The sequence below is a fragment of the Nerophis ophidion genome, linkage group LG03 (genome assembly GCF_033978795.1).
Source record: "Nerophis ophidion isolate RoL-2023_Sa linkage group LG03, RoL_Noph_v1.0, whole genome shotgun sequence".
NCBI classification, from domain to species: Eukaryota; Metazoa; Chordata; class Actinopteri; order Syngnathiformes; family Syngnathidae; genus Nerophis; species Nerophis ophidion.
In genome coordinates, this window is record NC_084613.1 from 47,665,450 (window position 1) to 47,684,011 (window position 18,562).

General features: G+C 39.5%; 2 protein-coding genes across 2 annotated transcripts in view; both read right to left on the minus strand.

Moving 5' to 3' along the window:
* LOC133549711 (pleckstrin homology domain-containing family G member 3) overlaps window positions 1–5,042 on the minus strand; it is a 98,847-nt gene extending 93,805 nt beyond the window's left edge. Inside the window, exon 1 of the mRNA XM_061895420.1 lies at window positions 4,803–5,042. The gene's annotated coding sequence lies outside the window, so the exon portion shown is untranslated. The remainder of the gene's footprint in view (window positions 1–4,802) is intronic.
* A 1,353-nt stretch (window positions 5,043–6,395) lies between these two features.
* Window positions 6,396–18,562, minus strand: part of spint1a (serine peptidase inhibitor, Kunitz type 1 a) — a 30,986-nt gene continuing 18,819 nt past the window's right edge. The window contains exons 6-11 of the mRNA XM_061895427.1: window positions 18,219–18,263; window positions 17,960–18,088; window positions 17,818–17,868; window positions 17,562–17,732; window positions 7,326–7,385; window positions 6,396–7,240 (exon numbers count right to left, since the gene is read on the minus strand). Of these exons, the coding sequence (XP_061751411.1) occupies window positions 7,053–7,240; window positions 7,326–7,385; window positions 17,562–17,732; window positions 17,818–17,868; window positions 17,960–18,088; window positions 18,219–18,263 (644 nt within the window). The 3' untranslated portion in view covers window positions 6,396–7,052. The remainder of the gene's footprint in view (window positions 7,241–7,325; window positions 7,386–17,561; window positions 17,733–17,817; window positions 17,869–17,959; window positions 18,089–18,218; window positions 18,264–18,562) is intronic.

Consider the following 18,562-nt stretch of genomic DNA (forward strand, 5'->3'; position numbering starts at 1 on the left):
TTTTTTTAACGTTGCAAGTGAGAACGGTTATTAAGTGAAACAAAAAGAAATATAAAAATGCATCAATGTAAAGAAATATCAGTAATCGATTTTAAATCGAATCGTCACTCCTGAATCGTAATTGAATCGTGAGGTGCCCAAAGATTCCGTCTTCTAGTAATGAGTAGGGATGTAATGGTATTGTAGATACCGTGGTATTGTAGTTTAAGAGTCTTCTCAATAAAGCAGTGACGGTATCAAACAAAAACGTGGTGTGTACATTTTTCCTGGCGCTTTAGCGTGAAAATAAACTTTATTTCCCCGAAGACTCTGCGCAGCGTAGGACCGACAAAGTGGGGGGCCTGGAACGGGGTAAGCAGGAAGTTGAAGTGTGTTTGTAGTAGATGAGAGGAATTTGGGTTTTTGGGATATTTCCTGAAAAATACATTACAATCAATCCATTAATTTTTTAGTTTTGTTGTTAACAGACGAATACAAACCCTGGCGGAAACATAACCTCTTTGGCAGAGGTAATAAAGTCTGCATTCTGCAAAGCGTTGTGAGCGTTTCCAATGTGACAACCAGCCAGTCACGTTGCACCGCACGGAAGGAAATCACCAAAAAAAACAAACAGTTCACCGTGGGAAAAACTCAAAAGCTACTTGATAACTTCTTAATCCATCCATTCATTTTTAACTGCTTGTCCTTCTCGATGTCACGGCAGAGCTGGAGCCTATCTACCTGCACTCGGGCGGAAGGGAGCACCATGGCCAAATCCATCCCATCCATCCATTTTCTACTGCTTGTTCCTGTCGGGGTCGCTGGGGTGCTGGAGCCTATCCCAGCTTCAACCGGGCGGAAGGCTGGGTACACCCTCGACAAGTCGCCAACTCATAAACCGTCACCCAGAAAAGATATTTGAAGCCAGTGAAGCTAACAATCGTTGAAGCATTCACATTATAAAACGTTACATTGTTAGTTAACTTTTCTAAGAATCAGCATTTTCCAAACTGAAATAAAATAAATATGTCCACTGTGGAGGACACTGCTTATAATAAAGTAAAAGTTGAAAAACAATTATGATAATATTATAGTTTTACACTGGATCTTTACATCACAGGGCGGTGTAGCTCAGTTGGTAGAGTGGCCGTGCAAGCAACTTGAGGGTTGCCGGTACCATCACTGTTAACACGGACCACCAGTACAAGAAAAGACAGAGCAGGCTGTACTTCTTCAGGGGACTGCACTCCTTCAACATTTGTAGAAAACTCCTGTGGATGTACTACCAGTCTGTGGTTGCCAGTGTTCTGTTCTACATGGTAGTGTGCTGGGGGGGCAGTACATCTAAGAAGGACAGCCCCAGACTTGAGAAACTGATCAGGCGGGCCGGTTCTACAATCGGAATGAAACTGGACTCACTGGTGACGGTGGCAGAGAAGAGGAATGTTGACAAACTAGTGAGCACCCTGGATGATGCCAATCACCCTCTGCATAGCGTTATCAGTAGCCAGAGGAGCCTGTTCAGTGCTAGACTGCTTCATCCCAAGTGCAGGACTAATAGACTCAAAAACTCCTTTGTCCCACACGCCATTAGACTGTACAACTCCTCTCTGGGGCAGGGGGTGGGGGGTACAAGGATGACAGGGGATGCAAAACAATAGCAGTGCAATACGTTTTCATAACATGGTCACTACTGCCTACTTTCTCTTGTTGTATTCTTATTTTATTGTTATATTTTAATTCCCATTGTTGCTTTTTATTTTTTATTCTTATTGTAATATTTCTCTATTTTGTTTCCATTTAAACTCCCATTATTTACTTTTTATTTTTAAATTGACCTCAACTCTGTACACTGCAGCTGGAATTTTAATTTTCCTGAAGAAACTCTCCTGAAGGAACCAATAAAGTACTATCTATCTATCTATCGAGCTCCGCTTCCGCCATCTGTCACTGCCGTTGTGTCCTTGGGCAAGACACTTTACCCACCTGCTCCCAGTGCCACCCACACTGGTTTAAATGTAACTTAGATATTGGGTTTCACTATGTAAAGCGTTTTGAGTCACTAGAGAAAAAGCACTATGTAAATAAAATTCACTTCACTTCACTACATTGTCACCTTAAGGACACTTAACTGTAAGATTTTTTTAAATATTCACTTGAAACAGTGGATGTTCCTGCAAAATTCGTTGCACTTAAAAAACATGTTTGTAGTAAAACATATGATTAGAACATTTTAGCAATATGTTTGTGTTCAATTACAGTAAGTATCTTATCCTAAACATTCCCGCCACTTCATTTTACACAGTCATTTTTACGTTGTTATTTCTTTGGGCGGGGGACATATACCCCGATAATATCATGCTGTAATAATATCATACCGTGAGATTTTAATACCGTTACATCCTTATGAGAAATAAAAGTTGATTTTAATTTATAAATCTAAGTTGATTGAGTAATTATTTTAATTAATTGGAATTATTGGTTGCTTGCATTATTATTATACATTATGATCACTGTATAATTTTTATCGATTATTTCTTCAGTTCAAGAGCATGATGTAGATCATGGTATCAAACTCTGGCCCGCGGGCCAAATTTGGCCCGCCATGTAATTTCATTTGGCCCTTGAGGAAATATCAAATTAACATTAGAGCTGGCCCGCCGCTGTTACGCCGCATTCACCACTAATACTCATACTCGTCAACCCTCCCGATTTTACCGGGAGACTCCTAAAGTTCAGTGCCCCTCCCGAATTTGTCTTGATTTCCACCCGGACAATAATATTGGGGGCGGGCCGTAAAAGCACTGCCTTTGGCGTTCTCTACATTTCGGCACGTCCGCTTTTCCTCCATACAAACAGCGTACCGGCCCACTCACATAATATATGGGGCTCATACACACATACACACACAAGTGTATGCAAGGCATACTTGGTCAACAGCCATACAGGTCACACTGAGGGTGGCCATATAAACAACTCTAACGCTGTTACAAATATACGCCACACTGTGAAGCCACAGCAAACAATAATGACAAACACATTTCGGGAGAACATCCGCACCGTAACACAACATAAACACAACATAAACACAACCGAACAAATACCCAGAACCCCTTGCATCACTAACTCTTCCGGGACGCTACAATATACACCCCCGCTACCACCAAATCCCGCCCCAACTCAAACCTGCCGCCGAAAAGAGGCATTCAATTTGTATTTTTACTTTATTTGATATGCCATTGATATTTTTCAATTATTAGTATTTAAAACTTGATTTTGCATGTCACTATAAAGTTATATAAGCATTGCTTGGTCAATATTCAATGCAAAACTTGTTTGGTTCCCTATTAAAGGATTAATTTGTTCAACTTCAGCCCGCGGCTTCGTTCAGTTTTAAATTTTGGCCCACTTTGTATTTGAGTTTGACACCCCTGATGTAGATAGACATAAACTCTGAGTCTGTCTGCAAAAAGCCGAATATCCTTACATCCATTTTCTACCGCTTATTCCCTTTGGGGTCGCAGAGGGCGCTCATTTCAAAGTAAATTATTGCATATAGTTCTAATATGTGGCACCTTGAGACAGGAATATGTGACAGAGTACAATAACATCTCTTCCTCAACTCGTTATTTTTGCAATTTTACGAATTATTATGTATAAAATATTAAAATTGCAAATTGAATCACAATCGCCATTTTATAGAGGAAAATCTTAATTATGTTTTTTCTAAAAATCGTGCAGCCCTACCGCACATACTCTTTCCTTTTCAAACAAGAAGGGCAGTCACTTGTTTTGTTCAAAGTTGACTCTCAACAGGTAAACTAACCTGGAACATGCAAAAGCTGCAACCTTTTTTGTGCCCTGACGAGTCCAAGGTTTTGCTTACTGTCATCAAAGTAGCATCAACCACTAAATTAGTGGGTCTGGTAATTTCTTAACAGCTGAAGCATACCAAGGCTCTGGAAGAATGAGTTAAGGGCTACATCTATCGTCCAAGGGTTTTTTCCTGTCTGGACCACCTGGATGGTGACTTTAATTGTATTGAGGCAACATTTAGGCTTGAAATGATCTTGAGATATTTAAGTCTGCAGTGTCAAGTAGGGTCAAAATGGAGGAGATGAAACTTTTCACTAGTCCCTCATTGGTTTTATCCTTTGTTCTATAGCAGTTGCTAACAAAAAAAAAAGAAAAAAAGAAACGTCACAGGATCCCACTGGGGCGCTCATTAGAGGAGAACAATTGGCTTCGGGCCGGCTAAACATGAGCACCATGGGTGGTGAGAGGAAAAAGAGGAAATTGCAAATGATTTAGTAGAACCAAGGGTGTTAAGTCTGACTTGACATTGCAAAGGATGACTTGGGAAATAAAGCCAATTCTTTATCGAAACAGTTAACCAAAGTTCATTGAACCCAAACTGTTCAATTCAAACACAAACATCACTCATCTCACTGAAACTCACGCCCCCAACTTTCAAACATTGGAATTGTGAAATTGCCCAAAGCAAGGGTCCAACATGCAAAAAAGGGTGTGAGGATGAGCATCAGATGATTTGGAATGTTCTAGACTGTTATTTGCAATAAAAAAAATGGGACTATAACGGATGACTTCAAATTAGAGAACGTCTCTGAGCTTTGAGTTACTCCGTAAACGCTTTATTTTGAAACTGAATAATCTACTAGTTAACTGTTAAAACGCCCCAGTCAAGCTTAAAAATATTTTTAACACACTTAATAACTTTACTTTAAACGAGGCCGGAAATCTTCGTATTAGCCATCGAAGAGAACATGAAGTTAGCACTTTGTGTTAAAATGCAGCCCACTTACCGAAAAAGGACAACTTCTTGGTGTCCGACGACAGTTAAAAGTTTTACTCGGTGATTTCTCGCTGATAATAGTGCTGCCACGCCATTAAATCCTTGATTTCCACATGTTGACGTCTCACCGAGTCGCTCAGCTTGGATGACTTTTTTTCAACTGACCGAACTGTGGCATCTTGGAAGAGGAACGCCGTAAAACCACTGCTGCGTTCAAAGTCCATCGGATTTCCTAAAGTCTTCTATGACATAGCGTATTAGGATTACAAAATTCTTATATTTTTTTTCAATGTGTTAATCATAGGAAAACAATTGATTATAATACTGACAAATACATTAATTACATCATCTGCTTTTATGCATCTGTCTAAAATAGGTAAATATACGAACGGCTTAAATGCAGCAAAGGAACGCCTACTTTCGACGTCAGGGTTGATGTTTTGACGTGTGTTTAACATCTGGATTGCAGTAGGGCAAACATAATGAAAGGAAGATAAACATTTTTGTGCCTATTTTCTCAAAATCCAGATAAATACATGCTACACTAATACAAAACACATCGTTTTCTGCATAATAAACGAAACCAATTGTAACCCTGGCACTTACATTTATGGGGGTCAGGTCAACAGGAAATTTAACAGACAAAAGAAGGCCTCAATGAATCAGTTGGGGTGCATGGTAATTTATGCGAGGCTGATTAAACGTTCACTTTTGCCTCTTTGACTTTCGTCTTCCATAAGGCTGACTTTCTTACAGAGACTTCTCACAATCTGAAAATGCAGCTTTTATTGGTACACACAAAGAGGTTAGATCCTCACTAATAAAATGATCTTCCGAGGTTTTAAAATGCTAAACTAAGACCAAAGAAAATTGTAATCGACAAAACAGCAATACTGAAATGCAAGGTGTTTTTTTTTTTTTTTTACAAGAAAAACAATATCGCCACCTGCTGTGAATATAAAGCAATGCCTAGTGGTGGACTGTAGGGTGTAAATGCATGTCATTTAAACATGTAAGAGTGGCTTTTTAAAGCATGGAATCAAGTGTTTCTGTGTGGAGTTTGCATGTTCTCCCCGTGAATGCGTGGGTTCCCCCCGGGTACTCCGGCTTCCTCCCACCTCCAAAGACATGCACCTGGGGATAGGTTGATTGGCAACACTAAATTGGCCCTAGTGTGTGAATGTGAGTGTGAATGTTGTCTGTCTATCTGTGTTGGCCCTGCGATGAGGTGGCGACTTGTCCAGGTGTACCCCGCCTTTCGCCCGATTGTAGCTGAGATAGGCGCCAGCGCCCCCCGCGACCCCGAAAGGGAATAAGCGGTAGAAAATAGATGGATGGATGAATCAAGTGTTTTAGCATTGCAGAACAATGAAATAAAAATTAAATTGTGGAGGGTTGTGTGTCCAAACTTGCTCTACTGAGGGCTGCCTGCAGAAAAAGTAATACATTTTGTGAATTTAATATGCTAGAAGTTAGGAGCAACCCAATATATGCTAAACTCTCTGAACAAAAAACATATGCATTTAACTTTGTTATAGGTGACAAAGATAATTACAATAACAAATAATATAAGTCCAACAAAGAAACACTGGCACACACATAATCGAGGTAATTCTTTGACAAGTTAGTTTTATTTTGCAATGCATTATCAGTTTATTATGAAAACATATTTTAACACCAAACAACATTCCTTCTACAAGCCATAATAAGAAAAATATTATGGATTACCCCTATGTTTTTCAGAATATCCAATGGAGTAACACACATGTAGAAGATAGCATATCTGACCATCAGAACATGTCTGTAAATTAGTGGGGCATTTACATAAAACAAAAAAAAAATCCAGTTTTAGTCATCTATAGGTTTACTTTGAAGTAACAGACCATATCACGGATCAAAAGTGAATTGGGTAAAATATATGGAGGTAATCTAGTATGTAAAATAACTTGAGGTCCTTGGTAATATAAGTAGAAACCGTAGGACAAAAAGCTTTTAAAATGACATACTGTATTAAAATGATCTTAAGAAAAATTGAATAAACGATAAAAAAAAACAAAACACTACACTGCCTCCTGCATATCCATTCTTTAAAACAAACAAAAAAATGTTACATACACCATTAAAACAGTTCCACTCGGTTGATGAACATGAACATTGCTGTCTCTCTCATAAATCAGAGTTCATTGAGTAAATGACACAGCTCTGGCCGATGGTGTCACTTATCGTACGGACAGGGAATCAAAGATCACGGCTGAAGGATTCAGATGGGCTTGGTTGTACTGTTGTAGACCAGACGTTCCCGGTCTTCTATGGACGTGAGTGGAGCGTTGTTGACGGGCACGCGGTGGTGCTGCGAGGACTTTTTCTTTCCTTTCATGAAGCAGTACAACAGGATGCCCAACAGGATGAGAATAGCTAAACCCAGGACAGCAGCTATTGCAATGACACCTGCACAAATACCAAAATTTATCAGCGTTGAAGAAAATCTGCCTGATGTGTAATAAGACTTTCAGGTACAAGAATAGTTACATACTTGTCTGACTTCCAGCAGCTCTGCGTTCAAACTCCTGCCTTCTGGCAAACACATCCTTTTCTAATAAAAAATAAATAAATACTTTTTTGAGATCAGAAGCACTGGAAACAAGTCAAGGAACATTGTTTCATGGCTGACAAAAAATACACATGAAGTTATGGCCTGACCTGATGCAAATACCTTCATTTGTTGAGTGAAGTAGGAGGAAATCAGGAGAAGTCACGTTAAAACTAAACCAACTAAAATCGCATACAAAGCAGAGGTGAATGTACTGTAACTTACTACCTTACTTGGACTGGTCTAATAGTAAACATATTAATGGGAGAAAGCTGGCCTAATGTAGGATTGTTTGGGCTGTTAATGTGCTACATCTTACTGAGGGTTTGTTGTCATATTTATGGCCACCTCATAAATACATCGTTTCAAAAATATTTTTTAAATTATATTATATATGTAGAAAATGGATGGATGGATATACACACACACACACACACACACACACACACACACACACACACACACACACACACACACAGAATGAACATTTCTTATCACGGTTATTGTGACCAAAATTATCACGGTTATCATTATTATTGCGGTAATCTTAAATCTCCTCAAAATTTAAAAAAAACGACTTGTACTGAAATCCTTTAACTACGTTTTATTTTTTGAAAACACTAACAATCTAAATGTATACACATACTTCAAGTAGAAAGTTGAATGTGCATATGAAAGCAACACAATCAATATAAACAAAGTAACATGGCAGACACAAAATAATACTATAAATAAATATAAATAAATGTGAACATTTCAAAAGATGGCACCTTATGGACATAAGACATAACAGCACTTTTTGTCCATATACTGTAGATAAAAATAGTGTTCATATATTAGGTCTAGTCTTACACATAAGACTGCACAATTATGGGCAAAATAATAAAGATTTTTTTTTTAATCAATATTAAAATAACAATTATTAATCACGGTGGCAGAGGGGTTAGTGCGTCTGCTCAGCTCGGGACATTTCTGTGTGGAGTTCGCATGTTCTCCCCGTGAATGCGTGGGTTCCCTCCGGGTACTCCGGCTTCCTCCCACTTCCAAAGACATGCACCTGGGGATAGGTTGATTGGCAACACTAAATTTGCCCTAGTGTGTGAATGTGAGTGTGAAGGTTGTCTGTCTATCTGTGTTGGCCCTGCGATGAGGTGGCGACTTGTTCAGGGTGTACACCGCCTTCCACCCGATTGTAACTGAGATAGGCGCCAGCGCCCCCCGCGACCGCAAAAGGGAATAAGCGGTATAAAATGGATGGATGGATGGAATTATTAATCATGGTTATTCATTATGTTTGGTAAAACAGTGTTGGGGTGTGAATGCGAAGCCATCATGTAATATGTAATATTGGTCCAGGTTATCAGGGACTGTTGATAGTGATGGACAGGTGTCACGGTGTGACTGCAGCCAGGCACGTAAGAAAACCCTCGTCTCCATAGCAACGTCTCTGTTGCATTCACTCATTTGCCGCTTTTCCACTAACGCAGGGGTAGGCAACCCAGAATGTTGAAAAAGCCATTTTGGACCAAAATAACGAAACGCTGTCAAGCGCCATCCATATAAAACTTGCGGGCCGCACTAACAATCTTTCATATTAAGGTGGGGGCCGCAAAATAAGGTCTCAAGGGCCGCAATTGGCCCGCGTGTCTGAGACCCCTGCTCTAGATAAACGTTATCTATATACTTAAAGATACATATTTGTGTTTTTGTGTCAGCTTTTTTATTACATGATGCCTTAATCTCTATTTTCACATTTTCATAGAGAGAGGTATTCTTTAAGTTATGTACGTACATTTGAATGTACTAATGTGTGCACATATACATGATGTATCAGGACAGATCCATTCAAAGTTTATATAGGTATTAATCATATACCATAGAACATTACCAAAATGTTATGCTACATTCATGGTTATTAAAGTAACTACTTTGTGGAATTAAAAAACACAAGTTATGTAAACAAAAACATGGTGTTTACTTTTTGATATCATGATAAAACACAAAGTATTTTGGCTAATAGAGATAGTCAAATAAACAAGCTTTGTTCTTCTCCAACAACCATGTACTTCAGTCCAACAGTTATTATTTTGCGGCCCCCACCTTAATATGAAAAGATTGTTAGTGCGGCCCGCAAGTTTTATATGGATGGCGCTTGACAACGTTTCGTTATTTTGGTCCAAAATGGCTTTTTCAACATTCTGGGTTGCCTACCCCTGCGTTAGTGGAAAAGCGGCAAATGAGTGAATGCGACAGAGACGTTGCTATGGAGACGAGGGTTTTCTTACGTGCCTGGCTGCAGTCACACCGTGACACCTGTCCATCATCTTAGATGAGCTCGGGCCCAGTGAAGCCGGCCGCGTTTCTGAGTGTTGTTGATAAATGGCTTTCACTTTGCATAGTAGAGTTTTAACTTGCACTTACAGATGTAGCGACAAACTGTAGTTATTTCCAGTGGTTTTCTGAAGTGTTCCTGAGCCCATGTGGTGATATCATGTGGTGATTTACACACCGATGTTGCTTTTTGATGCAGTACCACTTGAGAGATTGAAGGTATGTAATATAATCGGTTACGTGCAGTGATTTCTCCATATTTTTTTAACCTTTTGATAATATTATGGACCGTAGATGGTGAAATCCCTACATTCTTTGCAATAGTTGAGAAATGTTGTTCTTAAACTGTTCAACAATTTACTTACGTATTTGTACACAAAGTAGTGACCCTCGCCCCATCCTTGTTTTTGAATGACTGAGCATTTCATGGAAGCTGCTTTTATACCCAATTGTGGCACCCACCTGTTCCTAATTAGTCTGTTCACCTGTGAAATCCTTTTTTTTTTCTTTGTCATGAAAAAGGGAGGTTTTTGTCATGAAAAAGGGAGGTTTTGTGGTTGGTGCACTAATTGTAAGTGTATATTGTGTTTTTTATGTTGATTTAATAAAAAATAAAAAAATAGAAAATATTATATATATTTTTTTTAAAAATAAAAATTAATACAAAATTATTCTGCGGCCCGGTACCAATCGGGCCACGGCCCGGTGCCAATCGGGCCACGGCCCGGTGCCAATCGGGCCACGGCCCGGTAGTTGGGGACCACTGCTCTACAGCATTGCCTTACAACCGGAAGTGCCTCTAGATCACGTGATTGCAACCCAGCAACTAAAATGGAAAAACTGAAATGTATTATTTTTTATATTGCTATTGTTATCTAAATAGATTGTTATTACTATTATTTTACTTGTTGTTGGTTATTTTTATTCTAATCTCTATCCGTTTTTTTTTTAATTACTTGGGTTGAGTTTTGGTCGGACAATAAATATTCATAAATTTCAAAACAAGAGTAATTGTGTCATTATTGGCGATTACAATATCAATCAAAATAATCGTAATTACTATTTTTGCCATAATTGTCAAGCCCTAACTTTTAGTAAATGTTTCTTTATTAAAAATTACTAGCAGCAAATCTAGCATCTTTTCTGGTGTTATTATAAAATGTAGTCATGTTTAGAACTCTACTTCTGCCCCTCGACAAAAAGCCAGCTACAGAGAGCATGACAACACACTTACTTGGTGATCCAGCTCCAGTTGGACTTTTTCTCCCTAAAAGCCGCCACTGTACTCTTAATATTTGCACATTTTGTAGATCCCTGTTTGCTGGTATATTTGGGATATATATCAAAAATTAGGTCCACATTGCAGACATGCTGACTACACTCCAGACAATGATGTGCGTCTTGTTTAAGTCACAACATCAGTTTATAGCAGCTCTGTTTTCGGTGTTTAGAGTCTTTTTAAGCAGTCGAGTTTCGGTGCATAACTTGTCAATAGTGCTAAATCTATCGATCCATGCTGTCAAAACTTGCTGGTGGTAATGTTTTATGTTTGTGTGGTTTTGTTTTGATGTTTACTTTTCCCATGATCTCAAACACACCGTCTGTGCTTGAAAGCAGCTAGGAGGAGAATGAGGAAGTGTTTTTTTTGTCCGGGGAAGCACACAGACAAAAGTGTCCGGATGTGAGGCAAAACCTGTTGGAATTGGGCTGGCATCAATGTTATAAAATATGCTCGCGTCACACTTTTAACTTTTTCTTTAGGCTACAATGCATTATATCAATTTAATTTGTTTTCACATAATAGAAAAAACCTTATTTTTAACATGAGGCGGCTGTGATTTTACCGTTGCGGTGCGCCACGTTCAATTACATTAAGTTAAATACATTATATATTTATACAGTTCTGAAGTTAGTTTACTGATACAGATTTTAAATATTTGTTTAATGTAATTTTAAATATTTTAAAGGGGAACATTATCACCAGACCTATGTAAGCGTCAATATATACCTTGATGTTGCAGAAAAAAAGACCATATATTTTTTTAACCAATTTCCGAACTCTAAATGGGTGAATTTTGGCGAATTAAACGCTTTTCTGTTTAGCCCTCTTGAAGCGATGACGTCAGTACATGACGTTGTCTAGGTAAGAAAGCCGCCATTTTCATTTTCTCAAACACATTACAAACACTGGGTCTCAGGTCTGTTAGTTTCCGTTTTTTCGACTATTTTCTGGAACCTTGGAGACATCATTCCTCGTCGGTGTGTTGTCGGAGGGTGTAACAACACTAACAGGGAGAGATTCAAGTTGCACCACTGGCCCGAAGATGCGAAAGTAGCACGAAATCTTCCGCCAGACCCCATCGAATGTGCCGGACTATCTGCACATTTTACCGGCGATGCTAAGACAGACATGGTACAGAGATGTATGGATAACCTGCAGATGCATTTGCAACGATGAAGTCAACGAAATCACAAAAGGTGAGTTTTGTTGATGTTGTTGACTTATGGGCTAATCAGACATATTTGGTCGCGGCGTGACTACCAGCTAATCGATGCTAACATGCTATTTAGGCTATAGCTGTATGTACATTTGAAACTATATTACGTTTCCTTCCACCCACATTTAATGCGAAAAAAACACTTACCAGTCTACGGATTTAAGTTGCTCCAGTGTCCAGTGCGAAAGTCCTGATCGGTCTGCACATTTTACCGGCGATGCTAACGCAGCTATTCGGCCGTGCTATGGCTATGAATAGCGTCAATAGCTATTCGCTCAATAGCTTCAGTTTCTTCTTCAATACTTTCATACTCCAACCATCCGTTTCAATACATGCGTAATCTGTTGAATCGCTTAAGCCGCTGAAATCCGAGTCTGAATCCGAGCTAATGTCGCTATATCTTGCTGTGCTATACGCCAGTTTGTTTGTTTACATTGGCAGCACTGTATGACGTCACAGGAAAATGAACAGTGGCTTCGAGAGAGCGAAAATAAGGCACTTTTTTTGAGGGATATTCCGGGACCGGTAAAATTTTGAAAAAAACTACAACAAAAAAAATACAATAAGCCACTGGGAACTGATTTTTATTGTTTTTAACCCTTTTGAAATTGTGATAATGTTCCCCTTTAAATATTTTTGATATCAAAATCACTAAACCAACCAGTTGTTTGTTCATTATTAATTATTCCAACTGTGTGCGGTCTCAGAGCAATCTCTGATCAAGTTTACACCACTGTTTTTACATGTAAATCGGCGATCAAAATGCTTCTAGTCTGCATATTTGTTTTCATACAAAATTGAAGAGGGAAGTTTGTCAAACATGTAAAATCATAGTACAATCTGCAATAAAGCCATATTTTCCTAGGTAATCGCCAATATGTGGATGCACGTGCACACACACAGACAGGAGTACAGAAATACACACATTACAATGCTTTTTTATCACCACACAACAGAGCATTGATTATTATGTAACAATAATCATTTGTATGATAATAAAAAATGTAGGATTTAAAATATCAGAAACAAAAGTTATAACAAACTAAACAACACATTACTTTAACTACCACAACTACTTCAACTTTTATAACCCCCAAGATCAGACAATGACAACACTGCAATTTGAAGTATGAACGATAAAAGATTAAATATTAAGAGTATGTGAATGTTCAACTACGACCATGTTTACTTTCATTACGACCTCCAAGTTTTTTAATCAAGCAGAAAAATCAGGAGGCTAAAATGCATCAAACATGGGGAAATGTGGAGAAAATGTTTTGTATAATCACCCATCATGCATTTTATTGGATTTTAATGAGTGTAACCTTTAAATTATGTATTGGGCTTGGATATCCCCCTGAATGCAACTGGGATAGGCTCCAGCCCCCCACCCCGCAATCCCAAAAGGGACGAGCGGTAGAAAATGGATGGATGGGCTTGGATCGGTTTTATAACGTCCAAAAAGTTGAATAAGCAGGTGTGTTATGTATAACCGTGTGTTGACTTTCTTTGTTTCGAGTTAATTTGTACAGTGAGTGGGAAAACTTGCTTAGATTGGGTCATAAAAGTTGATGCTCTGTGCAATTACAATGACAACTCATGGTCATAAATCATAAATCTTTCTAAAACGACTGCGATCGGGTGGCAAACTTGCAGCGATCAGATCCCCAGAATGTATAGAAACAGACCAAGACACGCCGCGGGCAATTTACCATGAATTGATTAACGTGACTTAAACAAGTTGAAAAACTTATTCGGGTGTTACCATTTAGTGGTCAATTGTACGGAATATGTACTGTACTGTGCAATCTACTAATAAAAAGTATCAATTCTTTCAGTTCAACTTGTGACATCTCACGGGCCGCACTGAAGATGCAGACGGGCTGCAGTTTGGATACCCCTGCCCTACAGGACCTAGGTTCTGTCAAAAGTTTCTTACCTAAGGGGAGTTGTTCCTTGTGCTTGGTCATGTAGGGTTCAGTTAGTTCCCTTTAATGCATGAGGTTAGAGGTTCTAGTGCCTTGACATGCTGTAAGTTCTGTTTTGATTTGGCGCCATATAAATACAATTGAATTGAAAAGGACTGGAATTCCAACATGGCGGCGCCCAGACGGGCTGCAACATCGCGGAGCTTCTGCTAAAGATGGAACATTTGGCAGAAATACCGGACAATTCTGCAAACTTCATGGCTGGCTCACATCGTGGTCACTCCGTGATCACGTACGACCGCCAGACACTTCTGGATGTGGACATATCGGGCCGTTTCTGACTGATAGACGCGTGCTTGCTAGACCTGCTAACTAGCACGGGAATAGTTCGGCGGCTACATCCAGCGGCCTGTGAAGCAGCGGAGTATAGTAGCAGCGGGGGCCGTCTACGGAGCAGACGCCAGCGGTGTGATCGGAAACGCGGATGTCGAGCGGGGCTAAAAACAAAGCAGAAGGCTAATCCCCACAGAACACCACTTCCCTCCATCCTGAAGCCGGATTTAAATGGAAGATGCGAGACTACTGGTCTGGGTAAGGAGTCAGCTGAATTAGAACAAGTTTTTTCTGCTTTGAGTGTTTCAGAGTTGGACATGTGTTTTACTGAGGTGGCTAACTATGATGCGTGCAGTTTATCAAAGCAACAAACAAACAATCGGAACATGTGTTCTACTGAGGTGGCTAACCATGATGCGTGCAGTTTATCAAAGCAACAATCAAACAATCGGAAAATTCCCGTTGTATCAATTCCTAGATATGGTCGTAATTATACTAAATGCACTGGGCATAATAAACACAACATTATTAATATTGCTACTACGGATAATTTGATCAAAAATTCCCTAAAACAGCCCACTACCTATAATATAGGTTTTTTTAAACATAAGATCATTGTCTCCCAAAACGTTATTAGTTAATGATATCATCAGAGACAACAATCTTAACGTCATCGGTCTCAGCGAAACCTGGCTTAAACCAAACGACTTTTTTGCGCTAAATGAGGCATGTCCTCCTAACTTTACACATGCGCATATTGCCCGTCATCTTAAAAGGAGTGGGGGGGTCGCACTAATATACAACGAAAACTTTAACTTTAGTCCTAACATAAATAATAAATATAAATCGTTTGAGGTGCTTACTATGAGGTCTGTCACACCACTGCCTCTACACCTGGCTGTTATCTACCGCCCCCCAGGGCCCTATTCGGACTTTATCAATGAATTCTCAGAGTTCGTTGCTGATCTAGTGACACACGCCGATAATATAATCATAATGGGGGACTTTAATATCCATATGAATACCCCATCGGACCCACCGTGCGTAGCGCTCCAGACTATAATTGATAGCTGTGGTCTCACACAAATAATAAATGAACCCACGCATCGCAACGGTAATACGATAGACCTAGTGCTTGTCAGGGGTATCACCGTTTCCAAAGTTACGATACTCCCGTATACTAAAGTATTGTCCGATCATTACCTTATAAAATTCGAGGTTCAGACGCATGTTCGTCAAACTAATAATAATAATAACTGCTATAGCAGCCGCAACATTAATACGGCCACAACGACAACTCTTGCTGACCTACTGCCCTCGGTAATGGCACCGTTCCCAAAATATGTGGGCTCTATTGATAACCTCACTAACAACTTTAACGACGCCCTGCGCGAAACCATTGATAACATAGCACCGCTAAAGTTAAAAAAGGCTCCAAAAAAGCGTACCCCGTGGTTTACAGAAGAAACTAGAGCTCAGAAATTATTATGTAGAAAGCTGGAACGCAAATGGCGCACGACTAAACTTGAGGTGCACCATCAAGCATGGAGTGATGGTTTAATAACTTATAAACGCATGCTTACCTTAGCTAAAGCTAAATATTACTCAAATCTCATCCACCGTAATAAAAACGATCCTAAATTTTTGTTTAGTACGGTAGCATCGCTAACCCAACAAGGGACCCCTTCCATTAGCTCCACCCACTCAGCTGATGACTTTATGCAATTCTTTAGTAAGAAAATTGAAGTCATTAGAAAGGAGATTAAAGACAATGCGTCCCAGCTACAACGGGGTTCTATTAACACTGATACGATTGTATGTACGGCGGATACTGCCCTCCAAAATAGTTTCTCTCGTTTTGAGGAAATAACATTAGAGGAATTGTTACAACGTGTAAATGGAATAAAACAAACAACATGTTTACTTGACCCTCTTCCTGGGAAACTGATCAAGGAGGTCTTTGTATTATTAGGTCCATCAGTGCTGAATATTATAAACTTATCACTTTCCTCGGGCACTGTTCCCCTAGCATTCAAAAAAGCGGTTATTCATCCTCTTCTTAAAAGATCTAACCTCGATCCTGCCCTCATGGTAAACTACCGACCGGTGTCTTACCTTCCCTTTATTTCAAAAATCCTCGAAAAAATTGTTGCGGAGCAGTTAAATAAACACTTAGCGTCTAACAATCTATGTGAAACCTTTCAATCCGGTTTCAGGGCAAATCACTCCACGGAGACAGCCCTCGCAAAAATGACTAATGATCTATTGCTAACGATGGATTCTGATGCGTCATCTATGTTGCTGCTCCTCGATCTTAGCGCTGCTTTCGATACTGTCGATCATAATATCTTATTAGAACGTATGAAAACACGAATTGGTATGTCAGACTTAGCCCTGTCTTGGTTTAACTCTTATCTTACTGATAGGATGCAGTGTGTCTCCCATAACAATGTGACCTCGGACTACGTTAAGGTAACGTGTGGAGTTCCCCAGGGTTCGGTCCTTGGCCCTGCACTCTTCAGCATCTACATGCTGCCGCTAGGTGACATCATACGCAAATACGGTGTTAGCTTTCACTGTTATGCTGATAACACCCAACTCTACATGCCCCTAAAGCTGACCAACACGCCGGATTGTAGTCAGCTGGAGGCGTGTCTTAATGAAATTAAACAATGGATGTCCGCTAACTTTTTGCAACTCCACGCCAAAAAAACGGAAATGCTTATTATCGGTCCTGCTAGACACCGACCTCTATTTAATAATACAACTCTAACATTTGACAACCAAACAATTAAACAAGGCGACACGGTAAAGAATCTGGGTATTATCTTCGAACCAACTCTCTCCTTTGAGTCACACATTAAAAGCGTTACTAAAACGGCCTTCTTTCATCTCCGTAATATCGCTAAAATTCGCTCCATTCTGTCCACTAAAGTCACTGAGATCATTATCCATGCGTTTGTTACGTCTCGCCTCGACTACTGTAACGTATTATTTTCGGGTCTCCCCATTGATTGACTGATAAAATGTAAATGTTACATGGATGTGATTGAAAAGATCCCCAAGTAATAATGTCAGTGAGAACCTACCTGTCACCCCTCTGCAGACCTTTACACAGTGCTCCTTGGAGTCAAAACGGTTTTCATTTCCCTTGCAACCACCGTAGTTAAAGCGGTAACAGTCCTGCCGTAGGGGGTTGTAGTACCACCTAGTTTGACTGTCTCTGCAGCTGCCTGTGTGGGGAGGCTCAGTGCAGCGCACTGTTGACATCAAGAAATTAAGATTAAATTATAAAGAGAATATTGTAATAATAAAAGGAAAGAAGAAGAAAAAAAGGAAATTTACCTTTTTGCTCATCCAATGGTATCTTCAGCAAAAACTGAAATGTGTTGTCCACTGATAAGACACAGTTACCGTAATATTACTTCATCAGAGAATGCATTTTACAGAAACATTGAGTGAGCATCAATTTAAAAAATATTCTTACAGTCTTCACATTTCTGTTCATCTGAGTTGTCGCTACATTGAGGGATTGAGTCACACTCCAAGCCTGGCTCCAAACAGCAGCCGTTTGCACAGGTGAACTGCTCCGGGGTGCAGGCAACGCCACACTTTTCTGCCATGAAACACAAAAAACAAGGGATAAGATAAGATTAAAACATATTACTGAATTATTTAAAAGATTCTTTATTACCAATGCTGTACTGCTAAACCAAAAACAGTGAGACAGGCCAATGAATACATACCGCGCCGCTCTGGAACTGGTAACCCTCTACCAGTACCCCTTTTTTCTGAGGATAAAACAAATTAACAACAAATTAATTACATATCAATTCAAGCGTAGATCTATTGAATCTACAGAACAGTACACACAACGTATTGTCAAGATGCAACTTAGTGATGGGATTTTGTTCCTGCTAAACCAGACACTTTCTTGTGGTGCTTTATGATAAATGCATCCAGACATCCTCTTTGCATTTGTCATTGTTTCATTCCTGCATGATCGGTCAAGTCATTATTTCCAATCTTTTTAGTTTAGTGTTGGGTGGTCTGCATGTGAATCCTTATTATTATGTTATCACAGATTGGT